The 27,784-nt window shown below is 44.0% G+C and overlaps 1 protein-coding gene across 2 annotated transcripts in view; it reads left to right on the forward strand.

Moving 5' to 3' along the window:
• Positions 1–14,958: 14,958 nt before the first annotated feature.
• Positions 14,959–27,784, forward strand: part of ZNF507 (zinc finger protein 507) — a 42,941-nt gene continuing 30,115 nt past the window's right edge. The window contains exons 1-4 of one of the 2 annotated variants that reach the window (XM_086351708.1): positions 14,959–15,113; positions 16,577–16,670; positions 23,353–25,490; positions 26,924–27,041. In XM_086351708.1, the coding sequence (XP_086207834.1) occupies positions 23,355–25,490; positions 26,924–27,041 (2,254 nt within the window). In that variant the 5' untranslated portion in view covers positions 14,959–15,113; positions 16,577–16,670; positions 23,353–23,354. The remainder of the gene's footprint in view (positions 15,114–16,576; positions 16,671–23,352; positions 25,491–26,923; positions 27,042–27,784) is intronic. The other variant, XM_086351707.1, reaches the window with a different exon arrangement.

The following is a 27,784-nucleotide window of genomic DNA, read 5'->3' on the forward strand; positions in this document are numbered from 1 at the left end:
CAGGACCAGTGAGACCCCGCCTCTGTTCTCTGGGCCCCATGGTCACACGACCTCATTACTTGTCCCATCTTGGAGATCCTTCCAGCCCTAAAATCCTATACCATTCTTTCTGAAATTAACAGCGATGGAAGAGAAAGAAAACAGGGACTTCCCTGGTGGTCCAGTGGTTAAGAATCTACCTGCCAATGCAGAGAACACAGGTCTGATCCCTGGTCTGGGAATGGCCCACATGCTGTAGAGCAGCTAAGCCAGTGTGTTACAACTACTGAAGCCCACACACCCTAGAGCCGGTGCTCCTCAACAGGAGAAGCAACTTGCATCACAAGGAAAGAGTAGCCCCCGCTTGCTGCCACTAGAGAAAGCCTGTGCCCAGCAATGAAGACCCAGCGCAGCCAGAAATAAACAAACAAAAAAGAGAAAGAAAGCAAAAATCAGAAACAATGAAAATGGAGCTTTGAACATTTAAATCAAGACACACTTAAATCTGACTCCAGCCAGAGTCAGAAAATAAGTTTTCTTTGTCTTTCCTTTCCCTCACACAGGGTTTTACACAGATACAAATTACAAGAGACATTTTACTGAGTACTTTTGCCTCCAGGTCCCTTCTTCCACCTTCTGTGCAATCAACAGCAATCATCTCAAACATATAAATAGACACATTTAAAAATACCCCCACCTCATTAGGTGTTCCCAATTCGGTTTTGAGATGGCGCTCCAGAAATCCAAGTTCTCCTGAAGACATAGGAGTGCCATAAGTCAGAGGAAAAAGGACCAGATTTGGTCTCTGAAAGTAATGGCAGGAGGCTCAGAAATTCAAGCCCTTAGCTGAACTAGCCAACCCAGGAGGCTGCAGAATAATGGCCCACAGAAAGGGAAGGCTTCTGAAGACGGAACCTGAGGCTGGGGGGAGGAATTCTCTAGAAGAGAGGCCCTGAAGACAAGGACTCCATGGCGGGGTACTGACCTCAACAGCAGGGATGCTGAGGTGAGGGCCTGCCATGAATAACACCGGTGATCACAGATCTGATGGGTGGTCTCCTGCTAACTACATCCCAGCATTATACAAAAGTGGGTCGGATGGCATTAATGAGTACAGCTGTTGACGTTATAGGGTTTCGAAGATTTTTATTCCGCATTTAAGAGATTTACAGGAAATCTCCAGGCAGTTAAGGCAAGGGGCTGAGCTTGTCTCTCAGCTGGCCCAAAGCCAATCATTCGGCGGGTAACTTTAATTCCTGGGATATGGAGTCATACAGTCAGGAAGCAGACCTGACCCCTGTAAGGTCAGTGTCATGGCCAACTACCCTGGGCTCAATTTAGAGACATAACTATGGCAACAACTGTGCCCAATCGGTTATTAGAGGAGATTTATTGACGGATATGCTTGAATAGCAGAGCCATTAATTGCAATTACCAGACAAGACACTTTGTTCATCTCAGGGAACTGGATGCCAAAATGCCCTAACAACTTTAAAATCCCATTTGCTCTTGGGCTCCCGGCTGGCGTCGCTGCACCTGCCTCAGCTTCCCAGTACTGGGAGGGAGAGGAGAAAGGGTTCAGATGGACCTGGCACCAGCTGCAGAAAATGGCAAGTGCTGGGCACTGGGGCATGAGCTCTAGGAACCTTAGAGTCCCAACAATGTCCTTCCCAGCAGTCAGGGAGGAATAAGCAGCACTGCCCTGAGGGAGCCCTTTGTCTGGGTCCCACCAACAGAATACAGAAATGCCTTCCTCCTTCACTCTGCTGGTCCATGCCTATCATTTTCTTCAAGATTGTCTGGGTCTCCTCTCGGCCTTCCTGTGCTTGGTGTAGCTCAGTCCAGGCTCTGTTCACTCTGTGGTCCCCCAAGCCTGAAACAATCAGTTCCCAGATTTCATCCCTCTGGTCTGCCTCTGGGCAGCCTCTTCTGAACACCTCATTTGTCTATAACAGTGACTGACTCGCACCTCCCCTGTACTTTCTAACCTCTCATTTCACTTTTATTTCTTCTTAGATTGCAGCCATGCTATGCTTGGTCTGCCTGTTGACCTGTGTGTTCACTGGAAGGACTGTTGTGGAAGCTGAAGCTCCGATACTTTGGCCACCTTATGCAAAGAGCTGACTCACTGGAAAAGACCCTGATGCTGGGAAAGATTAAAGCAGGAGGAGAAGGGGGCAACAGAGGATGAGATGGTTGGATGGCATCACTGACTCAATGGACATGAATTTGAGTAAACTCCAGGAGATAGTGCAGGACAGAGGATGCTGGTGTGCTGCCGTCCATGGGGTCGAAGAGTTGAACATAACTGAGAGACTGAGCAAAAACACTAGATTATAAGGCGCACAGAGGCAGAGACCTGGTCAGTCCTTTCCACGGCCATATTCCTCGTGCCTCAAATAACACCTGGCACACAGCAGATGCTCAAGAAATATTTGTATTTTATTTACTTATTTATTTATTGGCTGTGCGAGATCTTAGTTGAGGTACAGGTGAACTTTGTTGCAGGGTCTTTCCTTGTGGAGCTCAGGCTTCCTCTAGTTGTGGCATGCGGGCTCTAGAGCGTGCAGGTTCAGTAATCGCAGCTTGCAGGCTTAGTTGCTCCAGGGCATGTGGGATCTTAGTTCCTTGACCAGGGATCGAACTTGTGTCCCCAGCACTGGAAGGCAGATTCTTAACCACTACACCACTAGGGAAGTCCCAAGAAATATTTGTTGACTGAATAAATGGATTCAGTACATTCTGCAATTGTGCTTACAGGGCCCTTCTCTCCAATTAGGTGATAACTTCCCTGAAATACCATCTTATTTAGCACCACACATACCTTAGGTGCTTTAAAACAAAACAAGTGGGTGAGAAATTGCAAACCACAAATTCCATCCATGCATTGGAATAGGTAAAAGCACAACTCCCTCCACTTCTCATACAGAGTAGTAGCTAAGGCTGAAATATGTTTTCTACCGGGGCATGTTTAAAGCACTCTCCAGGGTATTCAGTCATAAAACCCACATGATATGACTGTGAGATCTGGAATGTTGTTCTTTGAATGTTGAAAGCTAGGAATCAGGACACAATGAGTCAACGTGATGTGCCCAAGATTAGAGAGCTAGTGAGTGATGGAGCCAGGAAATAGACGCAGGCATGGCCCAGACTCTGTGCCCTTAAACTCTACGCATGCCATTTTTCTTGACTTTGAAATCTAGGATAAATACACAAACAATTAGGAAAATACCCCGAGAAAAGCCTTTGGATGCTAACACTATGTCACCCTGAGTTTACTCTTATTTTTTCCAAAATAGATAACCAATGACAAATCTCCGCTCCAAATTAAGATGTTACCTGATCATCTTTCCCTTAGAGATAAAACATTAAGACTATACCAACCCGAGGCTAGTGAGATTCCAACCTGAGGTTAGTGAGGCAAAAGATTTTTAGAAAATTCTTTCCAAGAGAGAGTGGAAGGAGTTCTTCCCTCAGGATGTGAGAATGCAACTCCCATTCTTGGACTCCGCCTGGGTTTGGATCCCAAGAAATCTCAACTAACATCAATGAGACTGATGCTGAAGCTGAAGCTCCAGTACTTTGGCCATCTGATAACAAAAATGGCATCACTGACTCAATGGACATGAATTTGAGCAAACTCCAGGAGACGGTGAAGGCCAGGGAAGCCTGGTGTGCAGCAGTCCACAGGGTTGCAAAAAGTTGGACACATCTTAGTGACTGAACAACAAAACATCGATGAACTTCATCAAAGCAAAACTAGTTATACCAGGTGCCTCTTTAAAAAAAGATTTTTTTTTTTAAATTTATGGCTGTACTAGGTCTTCACTGCTGCAAGGACTTTCTCTAGCTGTAGCGAGCAGCAGTTACTCTCTAGGGGCAGTGTGCAGGCATCTCATTGTGATGGCTTCTCCTGTTGCAGAGCACGGGCTCTGGGCACAGGCTCTGTAGTCTGAGCACTTGGGCTCAGTAGTTGCGGTGTATGGGTTTAGTTGCTCCTTGGCATGTGGGATCTTCCCAGACCATGGATCAAACATGTGTCCCTTGCATTGGCAAGTGGATTCTTAACCTCTAGACCACCAAGGAAGCCCGGGGTGTCCCCTTTTAATATCTTTTTTTTTTTAACATGGACTATATTTAAAGTCTTTATTGAATTTGGTACAACACTGGTTCTGTTTTACATTTTGATTATTAGGCATGTGGGATCTTAGCTCGCTGACTAGGGACTGAACCCACTCCCTCTACATTGGAAGGTAAAGTATTAACCCCTGGGCCTCCAGGGAAGTCCTCAGTGCCTCTTTATTGTACAGCATCTCACTGATAATATTCAGGAGGACCTTTGATCAACGAGACGACTCAAGTGATTAGGATTTTCTATATCAGCACTGAGACATGGTGAAATATTCATTCAAATCAAATTTTCCTCAGTGGGTCTTAGGACTTACATACATACAACCCACATTATCTACCATCTAGTTTTCTATTTTGTACAATCAAATGGAGTGCTGTAGACTGAATGTTGTGCTCCCCCGAAATTCACATGTTGAAACCCATTCCCAGTGTGATGGTATTTGGAGGTGGGATTCTTGGGAGGAACTTAGACTATGTGGGTGGGACCCTTGTGGATGGAATTAGTGCCCTTATAAAAGAGATTCCAGAGAGCTTCCTGGCTCCTTCTGCCATGTGAGGACACAGCAAGAAGATAGCTGTCTATGAATCAGGAAGTGGGTCCTCACTGGTAACCAAATCTGCTGGCACCTTGATCTTTGACCTTCCAGCTTCCAGAACTGTGAGAAATAAATTTCTGTTGTTTATAAGTCCCTAGTCTATGGCTTTCTGTGATAGCAGCTGGAATGGGAATGGGCTAAATCAGAGTGATTTGACACTGGATTGATGAAACTGAAACACTATAAGAATCTCAGTCATTTACAACAAACTCCACCATATTCATCATTCATTCATTCATTCAGTTTATTTCTTCACTAGCATCTATTAGTGCCAGACACTACACTAACATAACACGTTGGCTGATGCCACAGAATACAATGTTTATGAAGGGGGATTGACATGGAGGCAACAGACATACGATAAACTCCAGCAATGCCAAGAGTTGTGATCAAAGGAAGGGCACAAGGCTCTGAGAGAGGGTAAAAGGACTTAACCTGGGTGTGAAAGTTAGGGAAGGCCTCCCTGAGAAAACGGCTGTTTGCTGAGACCAAAGAAGAGTAAGAGATAACCATGTGAAGAGCAGTGGGAAGAGGCTGGAGGACACCAGGTATAGCTGGGAGACCAGAAAGTACGCCTGAGGATGGGCAGGTGTGATGGGACTGTGGCTGGAGCAGTGGCCAGAGGCATCAGGCCAGACCTTGAAGACAGGAGAAAGGTCTGGATCTCTATCAGGAGCCACCAGAGACTTTGAGGCACCATCAGAAAGGGAACTATTCGAGGACTCTTGGGAACGTGAAACTGACAGCCTAACAGTCTGTTCTATACATTCTGCTGGCTATGGCAGGAAACTGGACAAATAAGCTAAAGAGACAAACGTTCAACAGCAAAGGTTGGTAAGAAAGGATTTCCCGGCCCATCTTAAGATAATCAGAAAGTTAAACAATCGGGGTGCGCATTTCCAGAGGGGTACACTTGGGCCAGGTCTCCCAACCCTCAGCTCACCCTGTCGTTGCATGCGTCCTCAGTCGTGTCTGACTCTTTGAGACCCCATGGACTGTTGCCTGCCAGGCTCCTCTGTCCATGCCAGGCAAGAATACTGGAGTGCGTTGCCATTTCCTACTCAGGAGATCTTCCTGACCCAAGGACTAAATCCACATTTCTTGCATCTCCTGCATTGGCAGGCAGATTCTTTACCACTGAGTCACCTGGGAAGCCTCAGTTCACTCTGTACAGGTCTGCAAATCAGAAGTGAGCCTCACAGCTTGATAATGATGAAGGTCAGCTCCAATTTTGCATTGCTTTCACTAGAACATAAAAAAAAATCTATAATTCTTGTGTTGCTACCAACATTATTATGCATCAGTGTCACAGGGTACTAATTTTAATCTGCACAAAATCACAGAATTTTCAGGCTGAGAGGAACTTTAAACATCATCTGAATGTTTGTGAATTTTTCCAGTATGTTCATAGATGTTTTCATGTATAATTTATTTCCTATTAACATGTATGCTTGGTGTCCTCTAAACAAACTATGTTTTTTAAGGACTTAATTTAGGAGGATTGCTTTTTGGGCCCCTATCAATCCCACGGGACATACACACACACACAAACACAGGTGTGCACACAGGTAAGACTACCCAGAAGGTGCTCAATCAACAGTTAGTTGACTGACTCCCTGAAAACAGACCAAAAGCTCCCTCTGAGTCTGACAGTCAAAGCCCCAAAGTCAACAGATTGATGCATTAAAAAGAATCTGGTAAAATCATAGGGTAGAAAGAGGTGAACAATCAAAGAATGGAAAAAACTGGAAGGAGCTAGAACCTGTGGTCCCAGCCCCTTTCCAAGCAGGAAAGGCAGTTCTGTCACTCCCAGGAAGAGTAGTCGAGACTCAAGCAGGAGAATGGAGAAGGATGCTATTATATCATTAGTTAAAAGGTCATGGGGGAAATGAGTATTTTCAGTAAGCTGAGAGGTGCTGTAGTTTTAGAAGGAACTGGTTTTCTTAGATGAAGCAGAAGCCACTTCTGGCTCTTTGCTTACTTTGATCCATCAGTGTCTCTCTGGCCACCGACCAAGTTCACACAGTCCAGACACTTTGGATGGAATCAATGTGTGAGCACCCCTTTTTTCCCCAAAATGTAGAGGACATATATCTAAGATTAAACCTGTACAAACCAACCCCTAGATGTCATTGTTGCTGCTGAAATATCAAATCTTGAGTCTTTGAAATTCTAAATCTGAAGAAATAGCAGTGTTAATCTGAATAAGCCACTTAAATAATGCAAATTCAATTCACTTTCAATTTTTCAAAGCCAAGTCCAAAGTCTTCTGGACTTCTTAACCATAATGTAACAAAATCTTAGGGTGTCAGCACACATTCTGTTGCCAATAAAATCTGCGTTTAGGAAAAACAGGCTGGAAACCCATGTAGTCGTATATGACATGACAAACAGGGCTAACAACTGATGCGCTGATTGCAGAGTAGCTGGCTGATTCTGGCCTCTTCTTTTCCGCGTGTCCTCTGACTTCTGTGCTTGCTTCTGTCATGGGTCTTGGAGCCCAGAGCTGTCTGTCCTTCCCACCTCCCAAGAGGTAATCACTTGCCCGCCACTTCATACCCTAGTTGCAATTAACCTCAAATGCTACATGTTCTCTGATCAGAGTCCCACCTCCATCTCTTCCTGCATATTATTCTAGTCTAAACCTTTGCAATAATAATACTTGTTTATCCATTGAGCACATCAGTGGTTCCTATACATTATGTCCTTTAAAATTTTTCAACAACTTCGCCAGATAGGTGTCCCTATCCTCATTTTCCAAATGAGGTAGCAGAGGTAGAGAGGTTAAGTTCCTTGCCCCAGATCACACAGCCAGTGAGTGCCAATAGGTCTGGAAGCTCAGGATGATACCCAGTCCACAGCCCGGATTCTTAGAACCTCGCTGAGGCCAACTAGTTCCTGGACCCTCCTAAGCCCCTAGTTCTCAATTGAATGCTCCCCAAACACAGCTTTCAAGTAGCTCCTCAAATAAATCTCAGGTCTGGGAGCACATCTGCTGAATGAAATCACTTTTTCATTCAATCAACGAGTGTTTACTGAGTATAACTACATTCAGGGTCTTATTCTAGGCCACAAGGAATATTGATGCACAAGACTGGCAAGCTCCCTGGGCTCTTGGAACTCATTCCCTGCCAAGGTAGACAGATGCTGAGGCAGAGATTATGTAAGTAATTAATGATCGCTGAGCCAAGTCCACAAAGACGTGTGAAACAAGACAAGCAGAGCCCCTAACACAGGGCCCTACACCACGAGATCCCCCGACAGATGCTCGCTGCTTGTCTTTGCCTACGTCAGCCTCAACCCCAGTGTGCCTTTCAGACCAAAGATCTCCCTACTCCCCACTCCAATCCCTCTATGTCAGGCAGAGGTGTCCTCACAATCCAGACAGATGCCTGATGTTCACCCTCACCTCACACTTCCATTCATGTTGGTTCATATCCTTCCACATACCAAGACCTTAGCTCAAGCTTCTCCCTTCCCATCATCTGGGCACGGGATCTCCCTCTCTGGGGCCCAGAGTTGTAAGCTGAGGGAGAGATGTTGGTGCAAGAGAGGTGGATGACATGGAAGCCTGGCTCATGATGCTCACCTGTGCCCTGCATGAAGATGACATGGAAACTTGCTCATGAAACTCACATGTGCCCTGCAATCTCACACCATGCCTGACCCTGGATATGCCACTCCCATCTCACAATAGACTTCTGGTGGGTCCTCCCAATCTTACAGCTTGCTGGAGCCATTGATGACCAGTTCTGGCCTCATTGCCAGAAAAGGCATGACAGTTACAGTGTAGAACATCTCTGAGTGCTATATACTCCTTCATCCTGGGTCGGTGCCTGCAGAATGAGGAGAGGGGGCTGACACTATATGCATTTTCCCTTCCCTTTCTCACCCATGTCTTTTTCTCAAAGAAAGAAACATCCCAGAAGATCAAATAACATTCCTTATGCCTGGTCTCCCATAGTATATGAAGAGCTCAGACTGGAGGACCGTAGAAGGAGGTCTACTTACTGTCTGTGGTTATCCAGTTACTAATGCCTTAAGGAAGCAAGAGGTGACACTCCCTGCCGGTTTCTCCCAGTCTATCACCTAGAGAGGACCTGTCAAAATAACAAATGACACATCTGGAGGTCATGGGATTATCCTTTAGCCAGGCTCTCTTGGTTTGATTAGCAGCTACTTTTCCTCTTAGTGTCCTTCTTCATCTCCTTCTCTTCATTTTCTTCCTCTACCCCTCTCATCAATAAAGGTCACTGCGTTAAGGAAACCGCTTCTGTGAGAAGAATTTAACGGTGCCCTATTAGAATCACACTGTCTCATTCAGAGGCAGGTGGTATTATCTGTCAACAGGGTTGTGGACACGGCAAATAGCTGCCACCCAACTCGGCTGAGGTTCCTGGGCAGATAAAGTGGCCAGAGGAGACAGCCCTCCAGAGGCCTCAAAATCTCATTTTCATTCCCCTGGTGGAAAAGACTTTATTGACAAAGACGACTGAAAATTGCCTGAGTGCTCCAATAACCAGTCTGCATTGAAGCAGAGAGACAGTCTGGTGGAAACCAGCTCCCTGCTCCTCCACGCAGCTCTGCCCAGCCCACAGTCCAAGGCGTATGCAGACCAGACTGAAGGGAGCCTCCTGACACCCTCCTGAACAGCCCCGCTCCACCTCCACTCTTAGCCTGCCTGTGCCTCTCCTGGACCCCAACCATAAATCAACATGAATGCAGGGCAGCTCTGTCAGAAAGCAAACTCTTAGACTGATTCAGAGCCCCAGGGGTCAGGCCTGGGTGAGCTGGAGAAGGCAAACTCCCTGCTTCCCACTGGAGGGCTCTGTGGCTTGACTGCAACATCCCAGGTAAGCCACTAGATGTCACCACCACTGATGCCTGTCCTCACTCACAGATGCTGGTATAAGACGGTCCAGGGTTAAGGGAGCTCCATACAGAATTCCATCACCATTTGCACCACAGTGCTGCTTCAGATGTTGTGACAGTCTGAGCTCTTCGGGGACCTCTTCTAAACCAGTTAACAGCTCAGACCCAAAATCGCTGAGTTGAAAGTTAAGCAAGAACAAAGCCCCACTCTCACAAACAGATGCCCCCTGCTCCTCCTCCGGTTCTTCCTGGTCATTATTAGTTGTGTATCCTTCTAGTTTAATCCAGTCCTCAATAAGAAATAAATTAATATGCGTGCCTCGTAGCACCAGAGATTTTAGATGTCAGTCTGCTATTGAAATGATGTAGGTCTGTGGCTTTTAGGAGTGAATGAATGACAGATGGATAATTTATGATGATTCTTGAGACCTGAACTATAATTATGAAGTATTTCTAGGTGTACATTCAGGATGCAAAGTGTAAGGAACCTAGTGCTAATGTTAATTTATTACTGACAGCTGTATATATAATAATATATCATGTCTTTTAATCTTACATTCCTTCTGACTTACATCAAGCAATCTTTTCATTCATTAATAAAATCAAGCCTTGCCATTTTTCTTAATGATGAAGTCCCATTTTGAACCCAAAGGACTCCTATAATTAAACTCTGTACTTCCATATAGCAGACATTTGAAGCTAAAGAAGAGGATAAATTGAACTTCTTTTACAGACAGGATGGAAACACCAGAAAGACACAGCCCACCTGCTCACAGCCCCACAATGGCTAAATAGAAAGTCAAGAAAAAATTTGTGTGTACCTTCTCCACTCACACCATCATATCTTTTTCCCCTCACATTTAGTCCCCTGCCATCTCTGACCCTCCCACAATCTTCCCTTTTTTTATTGGAGTATAGTTGATTGACAGTGTCGTGTTAGTTTCAGATGTACAGCACAGCTATTCAATTATATATATTGTATATGTATATTCTTTTTTCAGAATCTTTCCCTTATAAGTTATTATAAAATATTCAGTATAGCTCCCTGTGATATGCAATAGGTCCTTGTTGCTTCCCTGTTTTATATACAATAACATGCATATATTAATCCCATGCTCCTAATTTACCAGTCCCCCCACCTTCCCCTGACCTGGTGACTCAAATGGTAAAGAATCTGCCTGCAGTGCAGGACCACCTAGGTTTGATTCCTGGGTCGGGAAGATCCCCCAGAGAAGGGAATGGTAACCCACACCAGTAATCTTGCCTAGAAAATTCCATGGACAGAGGAACCTGGTACAGTCCATGGAGTCAAAAAGAGTCGGACACAATTGAGCTGTTTAACACTTTCACTTTTTCACACCTTCCCCTTTGGGAACCATAAGTTTGTTTTCTATGTCTGTGGGTCTATTAATCTTTCCTTTTTTTGAGGCAGTTCATCCAAAGTATATTTTTTAAAGGTCATGATAAAAATGACAACTAAAAGAAACGCAGGCTAACATGTCTCCTGTAACTCTGTGCTGTGCCAAAGACTTAATCATCCCTTTAAAAGAAATCTAACCTAATCCTATTACACCAAAGACAAGGTGTCCTTCATGAACATCATGGCTGGAAACAAGTTGGTCTTCTCCTCAAGTTTCAACTGGTTCCACGTCTCATTCAGTTTACAACCAGACATCACCTTGGCAACGTGCTCACCGCACTGTTGTGAATGTTCCCCAAATTTAAACTGTGCTCTGGCTTAAGTTGTCAAGCACACACAATGTATTATCAGACAACCTATTCACTCTAAAAGATACAGACCCCTGACGATCGTAGAAGTGAAACCCTTAAGCTGATCAGCTAATTAATGACTCCAAAGTAGAATAATGAGATGTGTGGAGACAGGATTCAGTTATCTGGGTCATCTCTCGTCTGGAGACAACATAGGATTCCACTGAGTAGGTACTAGATAACTGGGTAAGCAAGTTTCCTATATATAACCCTAAATCTTTCTAGGATTGGTTAATTAAATCATAACAAATGATATTCTATGGCAAGTGGAAGGTGCCTAGAAGAGATTTCAGTGAGATGTCCACAAGTTCAGTTGAATTACACCTGAATGTCGTTGTGTTCCCAGACCTAAAAATGTTTACTGCAATTTTCTGGAGAGCTTTTTGGGTAGGAAAGCAAAACACTGAGTTTTGCTCCACTGAGTTTTTGAAGTTGCCTAGGTTTTTCTATTGGACTTTGTGTCAGAATATTCAAAAGCAGAGACATTACTTTGCCAACAAAGGTCCGTCTAGTCAAGGCTATGGTTTTCCCAGTAGTCATGTATGGATGTGAGAGTTGGACTGTGAAGAAAGCTGAGTGCCGAAGAATTGATGCTTTTGAACTGTGGTGTTGGAGAAGACGCTTGTGAGTCCCTTGGACTGCAAGGAGGTCCAACCAGTCCATTCTAAAGGAGATCAGTCCTGGGTGTTCTTTGGAAGGACTGATACTAAAGCTGAAACTCCAATACTTTGGCCACCTCATGCGAAGAGTTGACTCATTGGAAAAGACCCTGATGCTGGGAGGGACTAGGGGGCAGGAGGAGAAGGGGACGACAGAGGATGAGATGGCTAGATGGCATCACCAACTTGATGGACATGAGTCTGAGTGAACTCCAGGAGTTGGTGATGGACAGGGAGGCCTGGCGTGCTGCAGTTCATGGGGTCGCAAAGAGTCGGACATGACTGGAGCTACTGAACTGAACTGAACTTGTGTCTCATACCTTCTCTGCATTCAGGAATTAAGGTCCTAATTCTTTTATTAACATTCCTATCTGCCTGTAATGGTTTCTTCTTATTGATTCTGTCTCTTCCAGTTGCTTCAGTGTAGGGAAGAGGAGTGTCAATCAGCAGTGACCATGTGGTGCTGTGGTAACAAACAGCTCCAAAACCTCAGTGACTTCCTCATTCTACATTTACGCAGTGGGTCAACTAGAAGCTTAGCTCCTCACCACCACTCTAAAATGTGGACTGGGGGACTTCAATGGCAGTCCCCCAGTGGCTAAGACACCACATGTCCACTGCAGGGGGCAGTGGTTCTATCCCTGGTCAGGCAACTAAGGCCGTGCATACTGTGAGGCATGACCAAAAAACATAAAATGTGGGCTGACAGGGTGGCCACCATTTCAAACCATTTCATTATTTGGCTGGTCATAAAGCCAGCAGGGAGAGGGCACTCTGGAGGAAACTGCCGTGGCAATAAATGCCCCAGGACAGAAGAGGTGGCCCTCACTTCTGCAACACAATTCATTAGCCAACACTGGGCACAGGCCACACCTCTGAGCCAGGAAGTTTACTTTGTGCTGGAAGGGGAACATTGGGAAATAGCTTGTGAATATTAGAAAAGACAACCTCAGGAACTTTAACCTCTCACTTGTTTTAGAATTCCCTTATTTTCCCCTGTTTACAGTTTCTCCCCGTTTTTTCATACTCTGATAAAATAACGCTGATTTCTGTTCTGTCCATTTTTATATTCATGGACATTACAGTTAAGACAGTACTGAAGAAAAGCCTCTATTCCAATAGTTACAAACAAGGATTGTTCGTGTCAGTAGCTCTAGAAGAAAAAAAAGAAAGAAATTTGCCCATTAATTGTTCTCACTTTCTTCCTTTTATGCATTCTGGTTTTCCTCAATTATTTTTCCTTCCACCCTTCCATGCTAGTCTGCTCAATCTCTTTTAGTGAAAAAATTACTCACCCCTTTATCTTTCCTTCTTCTTAGCTATTTAGTCCAACTGGCAAAGAATTCTGTGGACTAGCAGAATTCTCACTTTGCTGGTTTCCCAACCTCCCCCTGCCTCCCCCCCACCCCAATTCAGGTGAATTTGTATCCTCAGATACCTCATCTCAGGAATCACTGACCTGTCTGCACAATGACTAGGTTTTTCTGGACCTTTCTCCCACTTGATAATTGAGGGCCCAGCCGGTTGCAAAGGTCTCTGTATACACCTGGAAGTCCCCAAGAGATACAGACATAACTCATTTTATTGCACTTCATTTATTTTTTCCTTTTAATGAGCTTTGCAGATACTGCATCTTTTGCTAATTGAAAGTTTGTGGCAACCCTGCATCAAGTCAGTCTATCAGTGCCAATTTTTCAACAGTGTTTGCTCCGATTGCAATGAAGGAGGTATGAGTTCCATCCCTGGGTTGGGAAGACTCTCCCTCTCCTGCCAGAAGGAATCAGCAACCCACTCCAGTATTCTTGCCTAGGAAATGTTGTGGACAGAGAAGCCTGGTGGGGCGGGGGGATGGGGTATAGTCACAAAAGAATCAGACACAACTTAGCGACTAAACAACACAACACATAATGTTTTTTAGGTACAATGCTATTGCACACTTAATAGACCACAGTAGAGTATAAATATAACTTCTACATACTCTTAGAGTATAAATATAACTTCTACATACTCTGGGAAACCAATTCATGTCAAATTCATGTGACTCACTTTAGTGCAATGGTTAAATCCACACTGTCCTCCAGGTACACCTGTATCTCAATGAAAAAGTGCATTACTATGACTGGAATCTTCAGTTTCACTCCCTTCCTACTATTCATGGCCCTCCTTCTCAGTCCGGATCCAAGCACCCTGCTGTTGAGTTGCTAAGACACTCGACCTGCCCAGCACCCCTGAAGTTGGGCAGAAAGCTTCACTCACACTGCATTTTACTCTGTTAGCCAGGGACAAAACAGGATTGCTTATAAAGCTGGTGTGTATGCCATAAGACAGATCCAAATGACCAACACTATGTTGCCCTCAGAGGACTGCAGTTGTGCTACTGGTCAAGCAAGCTACCAAGTCTGGTCCTACAAGCCCAGGAATTTTCCTGAAAATCTTCAGTCTCACCAGCAAATAGATTTCCCAGGGCCAGCTCTACTCCTCACCAGGCACACCTCAAGTCCAGTCATGCACCTAGGTATGACCTCTACATTTTAGCCAAGAACACCACAAAAAAGTATAGCCCAGCCAAAAGCAGTAGCAAACTCAGAAGGATAGGGCTGAAAGAATGTCAAGGCCCACTGCTGAAAGCCAGTGAGGGAGAGGATGGGGTGATAAAGACAGCCCACAGAGGGTTTGGGCGACGTGTGGAGACTCCAAAGTGACGAGTCACTGACTTCAAGAACCAAAGACCGCTGACAAGGCCTCGCCATGGGACCTTAGGAGTCCGACAACTCGCGCCTTAAACCCATCCAAAAGCCGGGATGGCAATGAGCGGGAGTGGCATCGCCTTCGCGCCCGCCCAGCCCCAGGACCCGGGATGCCCATGGGCGGAGCCTGAGCATCGCCCCGCCCTCGCCGCCCGCCACTCGGGTCACCTGACCTACCCGCAGCTCACGTGATCCGTACCCAGTGCCGCCATTTTGGAGCTCCTGATGAGGATGGGGAAAGCGGCGTAAAAGAGGGAAAAGAGCCGTGAGAGAGTTGGGCAAGGACGAGGGCGAGGGCACGGCCGGCTCCTGGCCGGCAAAGGAGGCTCGCGGAAGCAGCAGCCGCCGCCCGACCGCAGGTACCGCGTCCCCGGGCCGTCCCTCCGCCCGCTGTTAGCGCCACCGCCGGCCATGTGCGTCCTCCCCTCAGGCCTCTACCGGCGCCGGCTTCCTGCTCAGCCTGTCGACACTCCCGGTGCTCGCCACATGCCCCAAGTTCCGTGTCCTTTTTCAATCCTTTGTCCCGTCCACAGCAAGGGCTGTGGAGGCCCCGGGCTTGCCCTGCAGCTGCGGGTGGGGGGAACCTGCTGCTCCCGGCTTAACTCTCACCAGCCTGGCCCGCAGGCAGGCTCGCCGGCCGTCGCGTCCTTCCCGTTGCACAGGTGAAACCGCTTCGCCTAGGCGGGATGAAGCGAAAACGGTGTCTTCCCCACGTCTCTTGATTACTTTTCTCAATCCATATCTATCGCCCCTGCCCTTCAGCCACTGCTTGATGTAGGAGGAGCTAGTGGTAAAGCAATTCTTGTCTCTGCACCTATTTCGAACCACTTCGATGAAGTAAGTGGTCTCTCTAATGATCAGTCACTGAAATCACTGGGAAAAGCTCCCCACCGTTAAGACCTGGGGGCATCCGGAGTGAACAGTTTGTGTGTGGAAGGCCTGGATGATTAATTAGGCCGAGGTCACCATCCCAACCCGCAGGCGATCTTTTTAGTTACCGCAGTGGGCTGTAATTTGCTTTCGGTCTGCATCTCTCTTATCCGGCAATTACTGGATTTATCACCTCTTTCAGTCTGTACTTTCTTTGCTGTGACTCAGTGTATGGGTTGTATTATTGATTAAAAGAGAAAGTCTGGTCCTGCGTTCCTTTACCCCACTAACTCGTTTAAAATTAATTTCAGGGGAGAGCCAAATATGTGCTTTTTGCCCTGGCGATGAACGGTTTACTTAACCATAGTCGATAAAGTTGCATTATAGGTGAAATGAATACTATTCTTTGATCTTTTAAATTCATTCTGGCTGGTATAAGAAATAGCAAAGAAATGTAGGACCGGGGCAAGAAAGTGCCTTAGATGATATACGTAGTACAGTCGACTGTGACTTATCAGTTCATGCTGCCTTTCAGTTGTAGAACTATTCGAAGTTTGCAGAATCAACCATTTAGACTGTATTTTTGATTAAGATTAAAATGGCAGTGTACAACTTACTGCTTTTTATTCATTAGAAAGTTATATCAGTAAAGCCAATAGTATTTTGAGTCAATTAGATAAATTTTGAGCTAAAATATGAAATATACGATTATTGGAGAAATTGCCAGAGCTGTTTTTTTCCAACTTGTGCCAAATCCTGAAGTCTGCTTGTTAGGTAAATTTTGTAAATTTGCATCACATAATTGGGTTCAATGAACATTCCTCTGAATTTCTTTACATGAAATATTGGGTAATTTTTCACTGTCCTCCCCCACAAAAAAAAAAAAACTACTACTTGGTTTCACCAAGAAAGAGAAATGTTTGATACTATATACTTTCATTCTTGGCTACAGCTGGATTTTGAAGATTGATCCAAGGGACTGTATTAATTTCAGGAATTGATTTGAAAGACACTGGCTCTGCCACTTAACAGCCATGTAACCTTGGGTAAGTCACTTAAACTGCACTGAGTGTTTCCTTATTTGTAGAATTATGTAACACCCAGGTAACCTGTCCCAGAGACTTAATGAAGCTCAAACATACATGTTTGATACTGCCTAGCTGTAAGGGGCTATTGCTCTTTTCAATATTTATACTTTGTACATTTTTTTGTTCACGCTGAGAATTAAGAGGAAAATTGGTATGTTGAGAGGCCTGGCGTGCTGCAGTCCATGGGTCGCAAAGAGTCAGGCAAGACTGAGCGACTGAACTGAGAAACGATGGATTTAGAATAAGATAGACCTGTATTCTAATTCTTAAGCTAGCTATTACTTTACATCTGTGAGCCTCAGTTTCCTCATCTGCAAGTAAAGAGGCCACTATTCCCAAGTACATTAGTAATACAAGAATCTGTACTGGCACTGTTCTCTGGTCTATGAGCACCTCAAGGGCACAGATTCCCTCTTACTTACTTTGGTAGTCTCCAGCACACTGCTTGGCATTTTATAGGTGCTCAGTGAATGTTAAATCTGAATATTGGTTAACATTAGTTTCGCCTTATGTCTTAATTGCAGCTGCCAACTTTGAATATTCTCCCAGGCTAGATGCCAGCTAAGGAATATTAGACATACTTTAATATTTACAGTCATTTTTTTTCTTGGTGGGCAGTTAATTACATTAAGCTAAGGAGATTTTAACTCAAGTATGTTAGAGGCATTAGTAAGTTAAATCTACAAATAACATGTAAGCATTTTCAAAGTAACTTTTCAGTTTATAGCCCAGAAACATGAAAATTTGTCGAGCACAACTCTGGAGTTTTACAGCTGCAGAATGTAAAACGCTCGGAAACAGTGACTTGCCTAAGGTCACACAACTGAGGTTCCTCTAGGAGAGGAACCCATGAGCTATGTCCCCTGCCACCTTTTGGCTAGAGCAAAATAAATATTATTCTCTTTCAGAATTACAATAATGTGGAAAAATGAGGAATTGACCATTACTTCTATAACACAATTTTTTTTCTAATTGGAAGAACAATCTTAGTCTGAAAGAAAAGATGCTTTATATAACATACTGAACTGCCTTTTCGTCCACAGAAAATTACAGCTTTTATCCAGTCCCACCCAGGCCCACATGAATTGTTCAACTTGATTTTACTTATGATAACCATACTGCTATAAGTAAAAGGAACTAATTAGATGTACAAATAAGCCAAATAGCAAATTGTAAGGAAATAAAGACAGCTGATATAAGTTGGCTCTTTTCTTGGGAAAGACATTAATAACAAGCTTTTGCCTGTGGGAGTCTATTGTTTAGGAAAAGTGGAGAAGGTTGTAGAACATTTCTGGTTTGGGATACAACATTTATTTACTTATAACAATTTGATATATTTGGTCGAATGTTATGTCTAAAGATTTCAAATGAGAAACACCCTGTTTTGCTGTGCCTGTAGTAGTAGTTTGCTCATCCTAGTAAACCTTACTGTTCAGCCATACTGGTCTTTTCTCTAATCTCTAGATAGCATGCTTATTCTGTCTTCTGAAAATCTACTGATGTTACGGTTGCTTTCTTGTCACCAAATTCCAAGAAAGCAAATGGCAGGCACACTCAGATTAGGACAATTCAGGGAGGATATATTTTAAAAGATACTTATAAAGATGGAGGACCTATATAGTCAAGCCCCAGGAATCATTCAGTTATCTGGAGCTAGCAGCATCAGGAGAAAAGAGAGTCCTGTAGAACAGCCTGCCTGGAGATAATAGCCTTCTGTTGAGGATCACAGCCAGTTCAAGGTGACCTCGAGGGAGGGAACCAAAAAAATGAGTGTCTTGATCTCCCTTTGCTGCCTCTTCCTGATTTCCTCTTATGGCTCCCCGTTGGCATAACTCAGCCAGAGGGCATGGGAGCCTAATGATGTAATTCCTCCTGGAATAGAGAGCAGAGTGGAGAATCAGTCAGTGAGCCCACAGGGGCAGATGGGTGACATCCAGAAGGCTCTTCTGTCAGAATGCAGTATGCATCTTACCTCTTCAGGGAGCCTTTGTTTCCCTTCCTGACCGAAATGAGTTCAGTCTGTTAGGATTTGGCCATAGGCTGTTGCCTTCTAACTATTTCGCCTTGGGTGATTGTTGTTCAATCACTAAAGTCATGTCTGACTCTTTGCGACCCCATGGACTACAGCACGCCAGGCTCCTCATCCTCCACTGTCTCCTGGAATTTGCTCAGATTCATGTCCATTGAGTTGGTGATGCTATCTAACCATCTCATGCTCTGCCACCTCCTTCTCTTTTTGCCTTCAATCTTTCCCAGCATCAGGGTCTTTTCCAATGAATCGGCTCCTCACATTAGGTGGCCAAAGTATTGGAGCTTCAGCTCCAGTCCTTCTAATGAATATTCGGGACTGGTCTCCTTTAGGATGGACTGGTTGGATCTCCTTGCAGTCCAAGGGACTCTCAAGAGTCTTCTCCAACACCACAGTTCAAAAGCATCAATTCTTCAGCATGCAGCTTTCTTCACAGTCCAACTCTCACATCCATACACGACCACTGGAAAAAGCACAGCTTTGACTATACAGACCTCTGCTTTTTAATACACTGTCTAGGTTTGTCATAGCTTTTCCTTTCAAGGAGCAAGCGTCTTTTAACTTCATGGCTGTGGTCACTGTCCATAGTGATTTTGTGGCCCAGGAAAATAAAATCAGTCACTGCTTCCACTTTTCCCCTTCTGTTTACTGTGAAGTGATTGGGACTGGATACCATGATCTTAGTGTTTTGAATGTTAAGTTTCAGGCCAGCTTTGTCACTCTCTTCATTCTCCCTCATCAAGAGGCTCTCTAATTCTTTACTCTCTGCCATTAGAGTGCTATCATCTACATATCTGAGGTTTTTGGTATTTTTCCCAGCGGTCTTAATTCCAGCTTGTGATTCATCCAGCCCAGTATTTCGCATAGTATATTCTGAATAGATGTTAAATAAGCAGGGTGACAATATACAGTCTTGTATTGCTTTCCCAATTTTGAACAGTTACTCCATGTGTAGTTCTAAATGTTGCTTATTGACCCACATACAGGTTTCTCAGGAGACAGGTAGGGTGGTCTGGTACTCCCATCTCTAAGAGTTTTTCAGTTTGTCGTGATCCACACAGTTAAAGGCTTTACTGTAGTCAGTGAGGCAAAAGTAGATGTTTCTCTGGAATTCTCTTGCTTTCTCCAGATTCAGGGAATGCTGGCAATTTGATCTCCTGTTCCTCTGCCTTTTTTCAACCCAGCTTGTACACCTACTGCTGAAGCCTGTCTTGAAGGATTTTTAACATAGCTTTGCTAACATGTGAAATGAGCACAGTTGTACAGTAGTTTGAACTTTCTTTGGGATGGGAATGAAAACTGACCTTCTCACATTGGGTACTGCTGGGTTATTTAAAAGTGGTTAATTGTTTTTAACTTCTAAGTATGTGAGTCTTTCCCACTCAACTCAGTTTTAAACTGTGTGAGTAAAATTTTTTCCCTTTTTTCTTGATACCTAGCTTGATGCCTTGTGCATAACTTTTAAAATTCTTTGAAGTTTACACATGTAGAAAGAATAATATAATGAATTCCAGGGTACTCATCATTGCAGTTGGGAAATTTGCTGTTCTGGCTTGATTTGTCACCTCTCTGAGCGCCCCAACCCCTCCACCCTTGGTGATGTTTTTTTAAAGTTGCATTTACCTTGATCTCTTGGAGGCCATGGATAGTATGCAGATTATCTTAATCCAGGTTGTCAGCATTCTTGAGCCACTGGGATTGTATTTGTCCTCCTTATTTTTATCTCCTTTATTATGCAGATTTTATCTTAGGACTTGTGATCTCAAATGCACATGCACATTGGTGGCCTAAGTGAAATTTTTGTGAAAATTTTAAGAGTTGGCCAGTATTCAACTTAACTTCCTCTCTTAGTATACTTTATTATGAGCTGTTTATCTAACCTTTTTTAACAGAGGCTTTTGTTATAATGAGACTTGTGCATCAACTTTGCCATGTGGACCCAAACTGGTTTTTCAGGTGTTTCCTGATGTATTTTATGTTGTGATATCTGTTTTATAGGTGCCATTTCTGTACTTATCCCCAAATGTATGCAGTCTCTAAAATGAGATACTTGCATAAATGTTCAGGGAAAATTGGAGCATCTGCTGCAAATTTCCATTAGCTCTTAATGCCTGAGCAGACACAGCTTTAAAATCTGAATGTTTTGTCAGATTCTTTTGTATTAGTCTTTTTCTTGCGATGAGATGAGCTCCTGCTCTTCTTCATTTCACTTTCTTTTAAGGTACATGCTGAAATATCCTCAGGGAGCAATTTGCACTGCTCTGTCTCCCTCCTGTTGTGTCATTAAATAGTACAAGGATAATATGAGTCACCTTTGTAACCCTGTGGGTGTGCAGAGTCTGTGAGCAAATATTCACTTGTTAACCTCCAGATTATCAATCAGCCTACGTAGCTGTCTCATTTCTTGGGAAGGAGACCTTCCATCTGTAGTAGGGCACCAAATCTTATGTAAGAAATGGAATGTTCAAGGAGTCCTAGTAACTATTATTTAAGAAATTTGCATTAATCAATTGAACTGAAAGAAATAAAACCGTAAGTGAATGACCCTAGAGGGAATCAGCAATCACTTGAAGAGCCAAAGCTCCCCTGGCCTACACATGTGGACTTGTCAGGCAGTGCAGGCTTCCCGGGTGGTGCTAGTGTGAAGAACCCACCTGCCAATACAGGAGACAAGATTCAGGTTCGAGCCCTGGGTGGGGAAGATTCCCCTGGAGGAGGGCATGGCAACCCATTCCAGTATTCTTGCCTTGAGAATCCCATGGACAGAGGAGCCTGGTGGGCTGCAGTCCATGGGGGTCACAAAAACGCTGGACACGACTGAGCGACTAACACTTTCATTTTCACTGTGAAGCCACAAAGGATTTTTCTAAAGAAACAAATTGTTCTCCCAATGGTCCCTTCTTTAGTGACTTAAGATTGACTGTAGAGATTTAAAAACATCCCTGTTCTTCCTGCTTGAGAGAAATATAAGGGAAATAGTCTTTTGAGAGGTAATGCCCTCAGATTGTTTAGGGGGACAGTGACCCAAGGGCCACTGGCCTTGGGGAACTGGCATAGCTGTCCTTGCTGTAATGGCTGTGGAATGCATACCCTGCTGGGAGTGCAGCTAGAAGTAGAAGAGAGAAAAACCCCATCGTGCAAGGCAGAGTGTCAGGACGGAGGGGAGAAGTGGTACTAAAGAAACAGAGTAGAATGCTTGCCTTTTTGCATGATGTGGATCTGGCTTTAGAAAGTTAGTGTGCCACAAAGAGTAGAAAATAAGAGCAGGAAAGCCATAACTGCTGTCAGCTGATGGGGGAGGAAAGGGCCTGAAACTGCTCAGAGGACTGGTGAGGTCTTACAGGAATTCAGGTACCATCTTGGCAGCAGCTAATGGGCCCCTAAAAGTTGATTCAGCCACCTGCAGGAAGAGGAGCCTTGCTTCACCTTCCGAAATGAATTCAGAGCCTGTACGGAGGTTTAAGAATATGATCTTTGGCCCTGTAGCTAGTTCTAGTAATTTTGCTGGCATTTACTGAATGTTGTGAGTAAGATTCCAGAATGCACCTAAAATGTGGAAAAACAAAACTTGGTGCTGGAAAAAAGCCTAAACTTAAAAATGTGTTCCAAGTCAACAAGTTAATCTCACTTTAAGCCAAAGGAAATGCTTGAAAGTTCTGCCAGAAAATAAAGTATTCAAGATTTAGGCTAAAAGATAAAGCATTTCATGTTGAATGCCTTCCTTGGCCATGACACATTACTTGAACCTACAGATAACCCCTTTTAAGGCCTCTGTGCTTTTTTAGACCTAAAACACAACTGGGATATCAATTTTTGCCTTCTCTGCTGCCCCTTTCCCTTTCAGAAAAAAACCATATATATAATGTATATGTATCTGAGTGTGTGTGTGTATGAGTAATAGTTGACCACTAATATGACCTCTAAAAAAACCACAGCGTAGTTTGTGGTTTATCGTCAGGAAAATAAATAAAAGGAGGAACTGGATCATTGCTTTTATTTAGTTTCAATTGTATAATACTTCTCAAAATTCTCTAAGCCCTTTACATAAAGTTACATGCCCATACTTTCACAGTTGTAAAGATCTGGGGAGGCAAAAAAAGTTTATGGTTTTAGTAATAAATCACAATTATACTTGGTGCAAGAAATTGTGTCCTGAGAATTGCATCATTCATGTGTTGAATTTACAGAATGGTGTTTCATAATACTTGAGGTGGTTGCATATGCCCTGAGAATGACTGTAGCCCTTTAATAATGGAATAGCAGTCTTTTTTTTCTCTGGCATTGTACAAAAGGAGTACTGATTAGGTCCAACTAGATGTTTGAGGGAAAGAAAGTCAAGAAAAAAGGAGATGTCGTTAGCTCACTTCCAAAGAAAGAAATGAAGGATTGAAAGACCTTGATCATCCGTCTCAATAGGGGACAACACTCCAAAGAAAATTTCTAAGCAATTTAAGTCTCTACTGAGGATGGCCAAGTATATCAGTATGGAGCTCCCAGGTTAGAAAATACTTAGATCAGCTTAAACTCCTAAGAGTAGTTTAGATTTCCTGAATTATATGCCTATAATGATCCTGTAACCTGGTGTTTCTGTCATATATTCTGTTTTTTTAGATATGGAAGAAGGCAGCAGTGTTGCCATGTTGGTGCCAGATATTGGGGAACAGGAAGCTATGTTGACTGCCAAAACTGTCATCAGTTCATCACTGGAAATTGATGAACAAAGAAAAGCTAAAACAGATCCATTAATCCATGTTATCCAGAAGTTAAGCAAGATAGTGGAACATGAAAAGTCACAAAAATGTCTTTTAATTGGCAAAAAACGGCCACGTTCTAGTGCTGCAGCACACTCTCTTCTTGAAAGTCAAGAATCTTGTGAGATTCCAGCTAAAGTAACCCAGTCACCTGCTACTGATATTAGAAGGGCTGAGATGTCTCAAATATATTTTACCCCTGACTCTCCTGCCCAGAGTGATGGGAAGGCTATGTCTTACCAGTGTAGCCTTTGTAAGTTTCTGTCATCATCTTTTTCTGTGTTAAAAGATCATATCAAGCAGCATGGTCAGCAGAATGAAGTGATATTAATGTGCGCAGAGTGCCATATTACATCAAAAAGCCAAGAGGAACTTGAAGCTCACGTGGTAAATGACCATGAAAATGATGCCAACAGCCACACTCAATCCAAAGCCCAACAGTGCATAAGCCCCACCAACCCCTTGTGTCACCAAACCTCAGAAAGAAAGAATGAAACCATTCCTGACATCCCAGCAAGTGTGGACAACCTACAGACTCATACTGTCCAAACAGCGTCCGTGGCAGAAATAGGTAAGAGGAAATGGTATGCCTATGAACAGTATGGCATGTATCGATGCTTGTTTTGTAGTTACACTTGTGGGCAGCAGAGAATGTTGAAAACACATGCTTGGAAACATGCCGGGGAGGTCGACTGCTCCTATCCAATCTTTGAAAATGAGAACGAGCCCCTAGGCCTACTGGACTCTTCAGTGGCTGCTGCACCCAGCGGTGTCCACGCAGTAGTCATTGCCATCGGAGACAACGAACTGAGTATCCACAATGGGCCGTCAGTGCAGGTGCAGATTTGCAGCTCAGAGCCATTGTCGTCTTCCTCTCCTTTGGAGCAGAGTGCAGAAGGTGGGGTTCATCTCAGTCAGTCAGTTACCCTTGACCCTAATGAGGAAGAAATGCTTGAGGTGATTTCTGATGCCGAGGAGAGCCTGGTTGGTGACAGCCTGCTTTCATCAGCACAGAAAATCATCAGCAGCAGCCCAAATAAAAAAGGCCATGTTAATGTGATAGTGGAGCGTCTGCCAAGTGCCGAAGAAACGCTTTCACAGAAACATTTCCTCATGAACGCCGAAATCGAGGAGGGGAAAAGCCTGAGCCCAACAGAAGCCAAGCTCGTGTGTGAAGGAAGAGGTGAAGTCTATCACGCTGATAAATGCACTGTTGATATCGGGGGGCTGATCATAGGCTGGGGCAACTCAGAGAAGAAAGACAGCGAGCTAATAAACAAAGGACTGGCTACTGATGAGAATGCTCCACCAGGCCGAAGAAGGACAAATTCTGAGTCTCTTAGACTACACTCCCTAGCTGCGGAAGCCCTGGTTACAATGCCCATAAGAGCTGCAGAACTAACACGAACCAACCTTGGGCACTATGGGAACATAAACCTTTTAGACCCGGACACCGGACAAAGGCAAGTAGACGGGGCAGTGGCAGCATATTCTAAAATGATGTCCCCACTGAAAAACTCTCCTGAGGGGTTAGCTAGTTTCAACCAAAGCAACTCTACCTTAGTAGCACTCCCAGAGGGTAGGCAGGAGCTGGCAGACGGGCAGGTTAAGACGGGCATCAGCATGTCCCTACTCACTGTGATTGAAAAGTTACGGGAAAGGACAGACCAAAATGCTTCCGATGATGACATTTTGAAAGAGTTGCAGGATAACGCCCAATGCCAACCCAACAGCGATGCGAGTTTGTCAGGAAGCAGCGTGGTGGAGTACATCCCTAACGCCGAGCGGCCCTACCGCTGCCGACTGTGTCACTACAGCAGCGGTAACAAGGGTTACATCAAGCAGCACCTGCGAGTCCATCGGCAGAGACAGCCCTACCAGTGTCCCATCTGTGAGCACATTGCCGACAACAGCAAAGACCTGGAGAGCCACATGATCAACCACTGCAAAACAAGAATATACCAGTGCAAGCAGTGTGAAGACTCCTTCCATTATAAGGTAAGCATGGGCTCATGAAGTCCTTCAGAAAGCCGTAGAGTTTTAGAGCAAAGAGGGAGCTTTCTAGGTACAGTCCACCCACCTCATTTTATAGATAGGGAAACTGAGGCCCAGAATAGTTTGGTAATGTGCCCAGGGCATGCCTATTAATTAATGTTAAAGTTGGGACTGGAATCTGGGTCGTCAGGATGTCTGGCATAGGATTCTTTTTCCCCGCATGCCCCGTCTTTAACAGATCCTGTGTTTATTGCTTTAGTGTTTTCATGTGTATATCTTTTTAAAATTGTGTTGATTTTAAAGTGCAAGGAAATTGCAAGGGGATGTACTGTGGAGGGACATTGTACACACATCTGACTCACATTTAGCCTTATGTCATCAATGCAAAAAAATACCTATTTTTAATCTTACGTGGCCCCTAAATGCAAGTCATTCACTTCAGCTGCCACACGACAAGCCAAGGGTGATTTATACCATTGCACAGGGAGAAATGGACTGTATGAGATATAATGAAAGATAGTGCAGTGGAAACAGAGCCATGTGTGTTATATTTTATGGGAAGTTTACAGGACTTTCAAGGATTACCTTGACTGATTTTCATTTTATGTGCCACCTAAAACCAGCAACCAGTATGAAGTACTGTTTTTGTAAAGGAAATTTGCATCCACCGAATCACTGGTTTAGAACTTTCCTTCAGTGTGCCAGTTGACTGGTGAGGGGGTGGGGCAGGGAATGTATCCCTAAAGGGGTAACTGAGATGTAGAATTTTGCTCTTGTATTAGCCAGTGTTGGGGTCCAGGTCCACTGGTAATTAATAGGTAATCAAGAGTTTTAAAAAAAGCCTCTGAGTCAGAGATAGTTACTCTCACTTGGATTGCTCTCATGTAATTCTGAAGTGGCCTCTGGCCATTGGACAAGCAGCCCATACAGATGCGCTGCAGAGGCAAGTTCCAGTTTCTTCTGCTGATACACTTGATTCATGGGGGTGGGGATGAGGAGGAAGAGGTCCTTGGAGTCACAGTTCAGTGAAGTCTTTTTTACACATTTAGTTGATATTTAAAGGCAGAAGTGCAAAAGTTAACTGATTGGATTGATTTTCGTGAAGGTATTGAGTTACTCTGAAGACTCTGCTTGTTCCTCCTCTGGGCTCAGCAGTGGTTCAGGAAGCGCACACACACTCTGCACAAGCGCCCCTAAGACAGCAGTGGCTTCCTTTCAGAGACCGTGGAAAGAGGAACTAACTTGCCTTTTTGATAAGATTGTGTTTTCGCTAGTGTATTTCTTCCTGTAAGTTGTCAAATGTGTCAAGTTATCTTTTAGTGCATTTGGTTTTTAAATACTGGTAATGAAAGCAGTTCACTCCTTTCTGTAGCCTCCTAATAACTGTGCAACTGTGTTTATTGAAAACTACATATTAATTTCTCTCAATTTTTTAGAGTCAACTGAGGAACCATGAGAGGGAGCAACACAGTCTTCCAGATACCTTGTCAATAGCAACTTCTAATGAGTCCAGAATTTCCAGTGATAAAACTGATGGAAAATGTGTTCAGGAAGGTATCTGTGCATTTTTTTTTAATGTATATATAGATGAGATTGACTAGTGTACGAAGTGAAAAAAAATGCCCTTTGTTGTCATGTGAGTTATTTTCAGGACTAAGGCTGCGTCTCTTCTCCTCTGTTTTTATACTATGTGAGTGAATCTTATCTCTTATCTCTTGAGTACTAAGTGAATATTGTTAGGAAGTACTCAGCTTCAACTGTAGGTAGATGTACTCTGAAATTCATGCTGTCCTGTAAGAGCCAGGTACAGCAGAAACCCTGAGGTAACACGCCAGCAAGCCAGGGAAGCTGCAGCGCGGAAGGAAAGCCTCCTCCCTCTCTCAGCACCGGTTGACCCACTGAGAACGGAGCTTTTGCAGATGGTAGGCCCCCACCTCAAACTTTAACTGAGGCTTCCTGCTGTGATCTTATTCTTATCCAAGTGTGACTGCCAGATTTCATCTGCATTATTTAAAAAAAAACAACACAGGCTCTTTTTATGTACCAGTTAGGTGCCAGTCGGCCGAGTTTCTGCTAATAGGAATATTAGAATCAAAAGATTTAATTAGAGTTCCATGAAAAGGCGGATGCCACATCCGGAGAATTAGGGATAAAGTGTAATAAGCTGTGCTTCCTTGCATCAGCTCACTTAAATTGATATCCTTTAAATGTCTCAATTGTGGTACATAGCGTTTATGGGAAATAAAACATATTGGGGTGACTTTCCTTTTTAGATTTCCTCAGAATTAAAGTTAGAA

The sequence above is a fragment of the Bos grunniens genome, chromosome 18 (genome assembly GCF_055505025.1).
Source record: "Bos grunniens cultivar Pamir isolate PY7600 chromosome 18, Bosgru_T2T1.0, whole genome shotgun sequence".
In the NCBI taxonomy this organism is placed as follows: domain Eukaryota; kingdom Metazoa; phylum Chordata; class Mammalia; order Artiodactyla; family Bovidae; genus Bos; species Bos grunniens.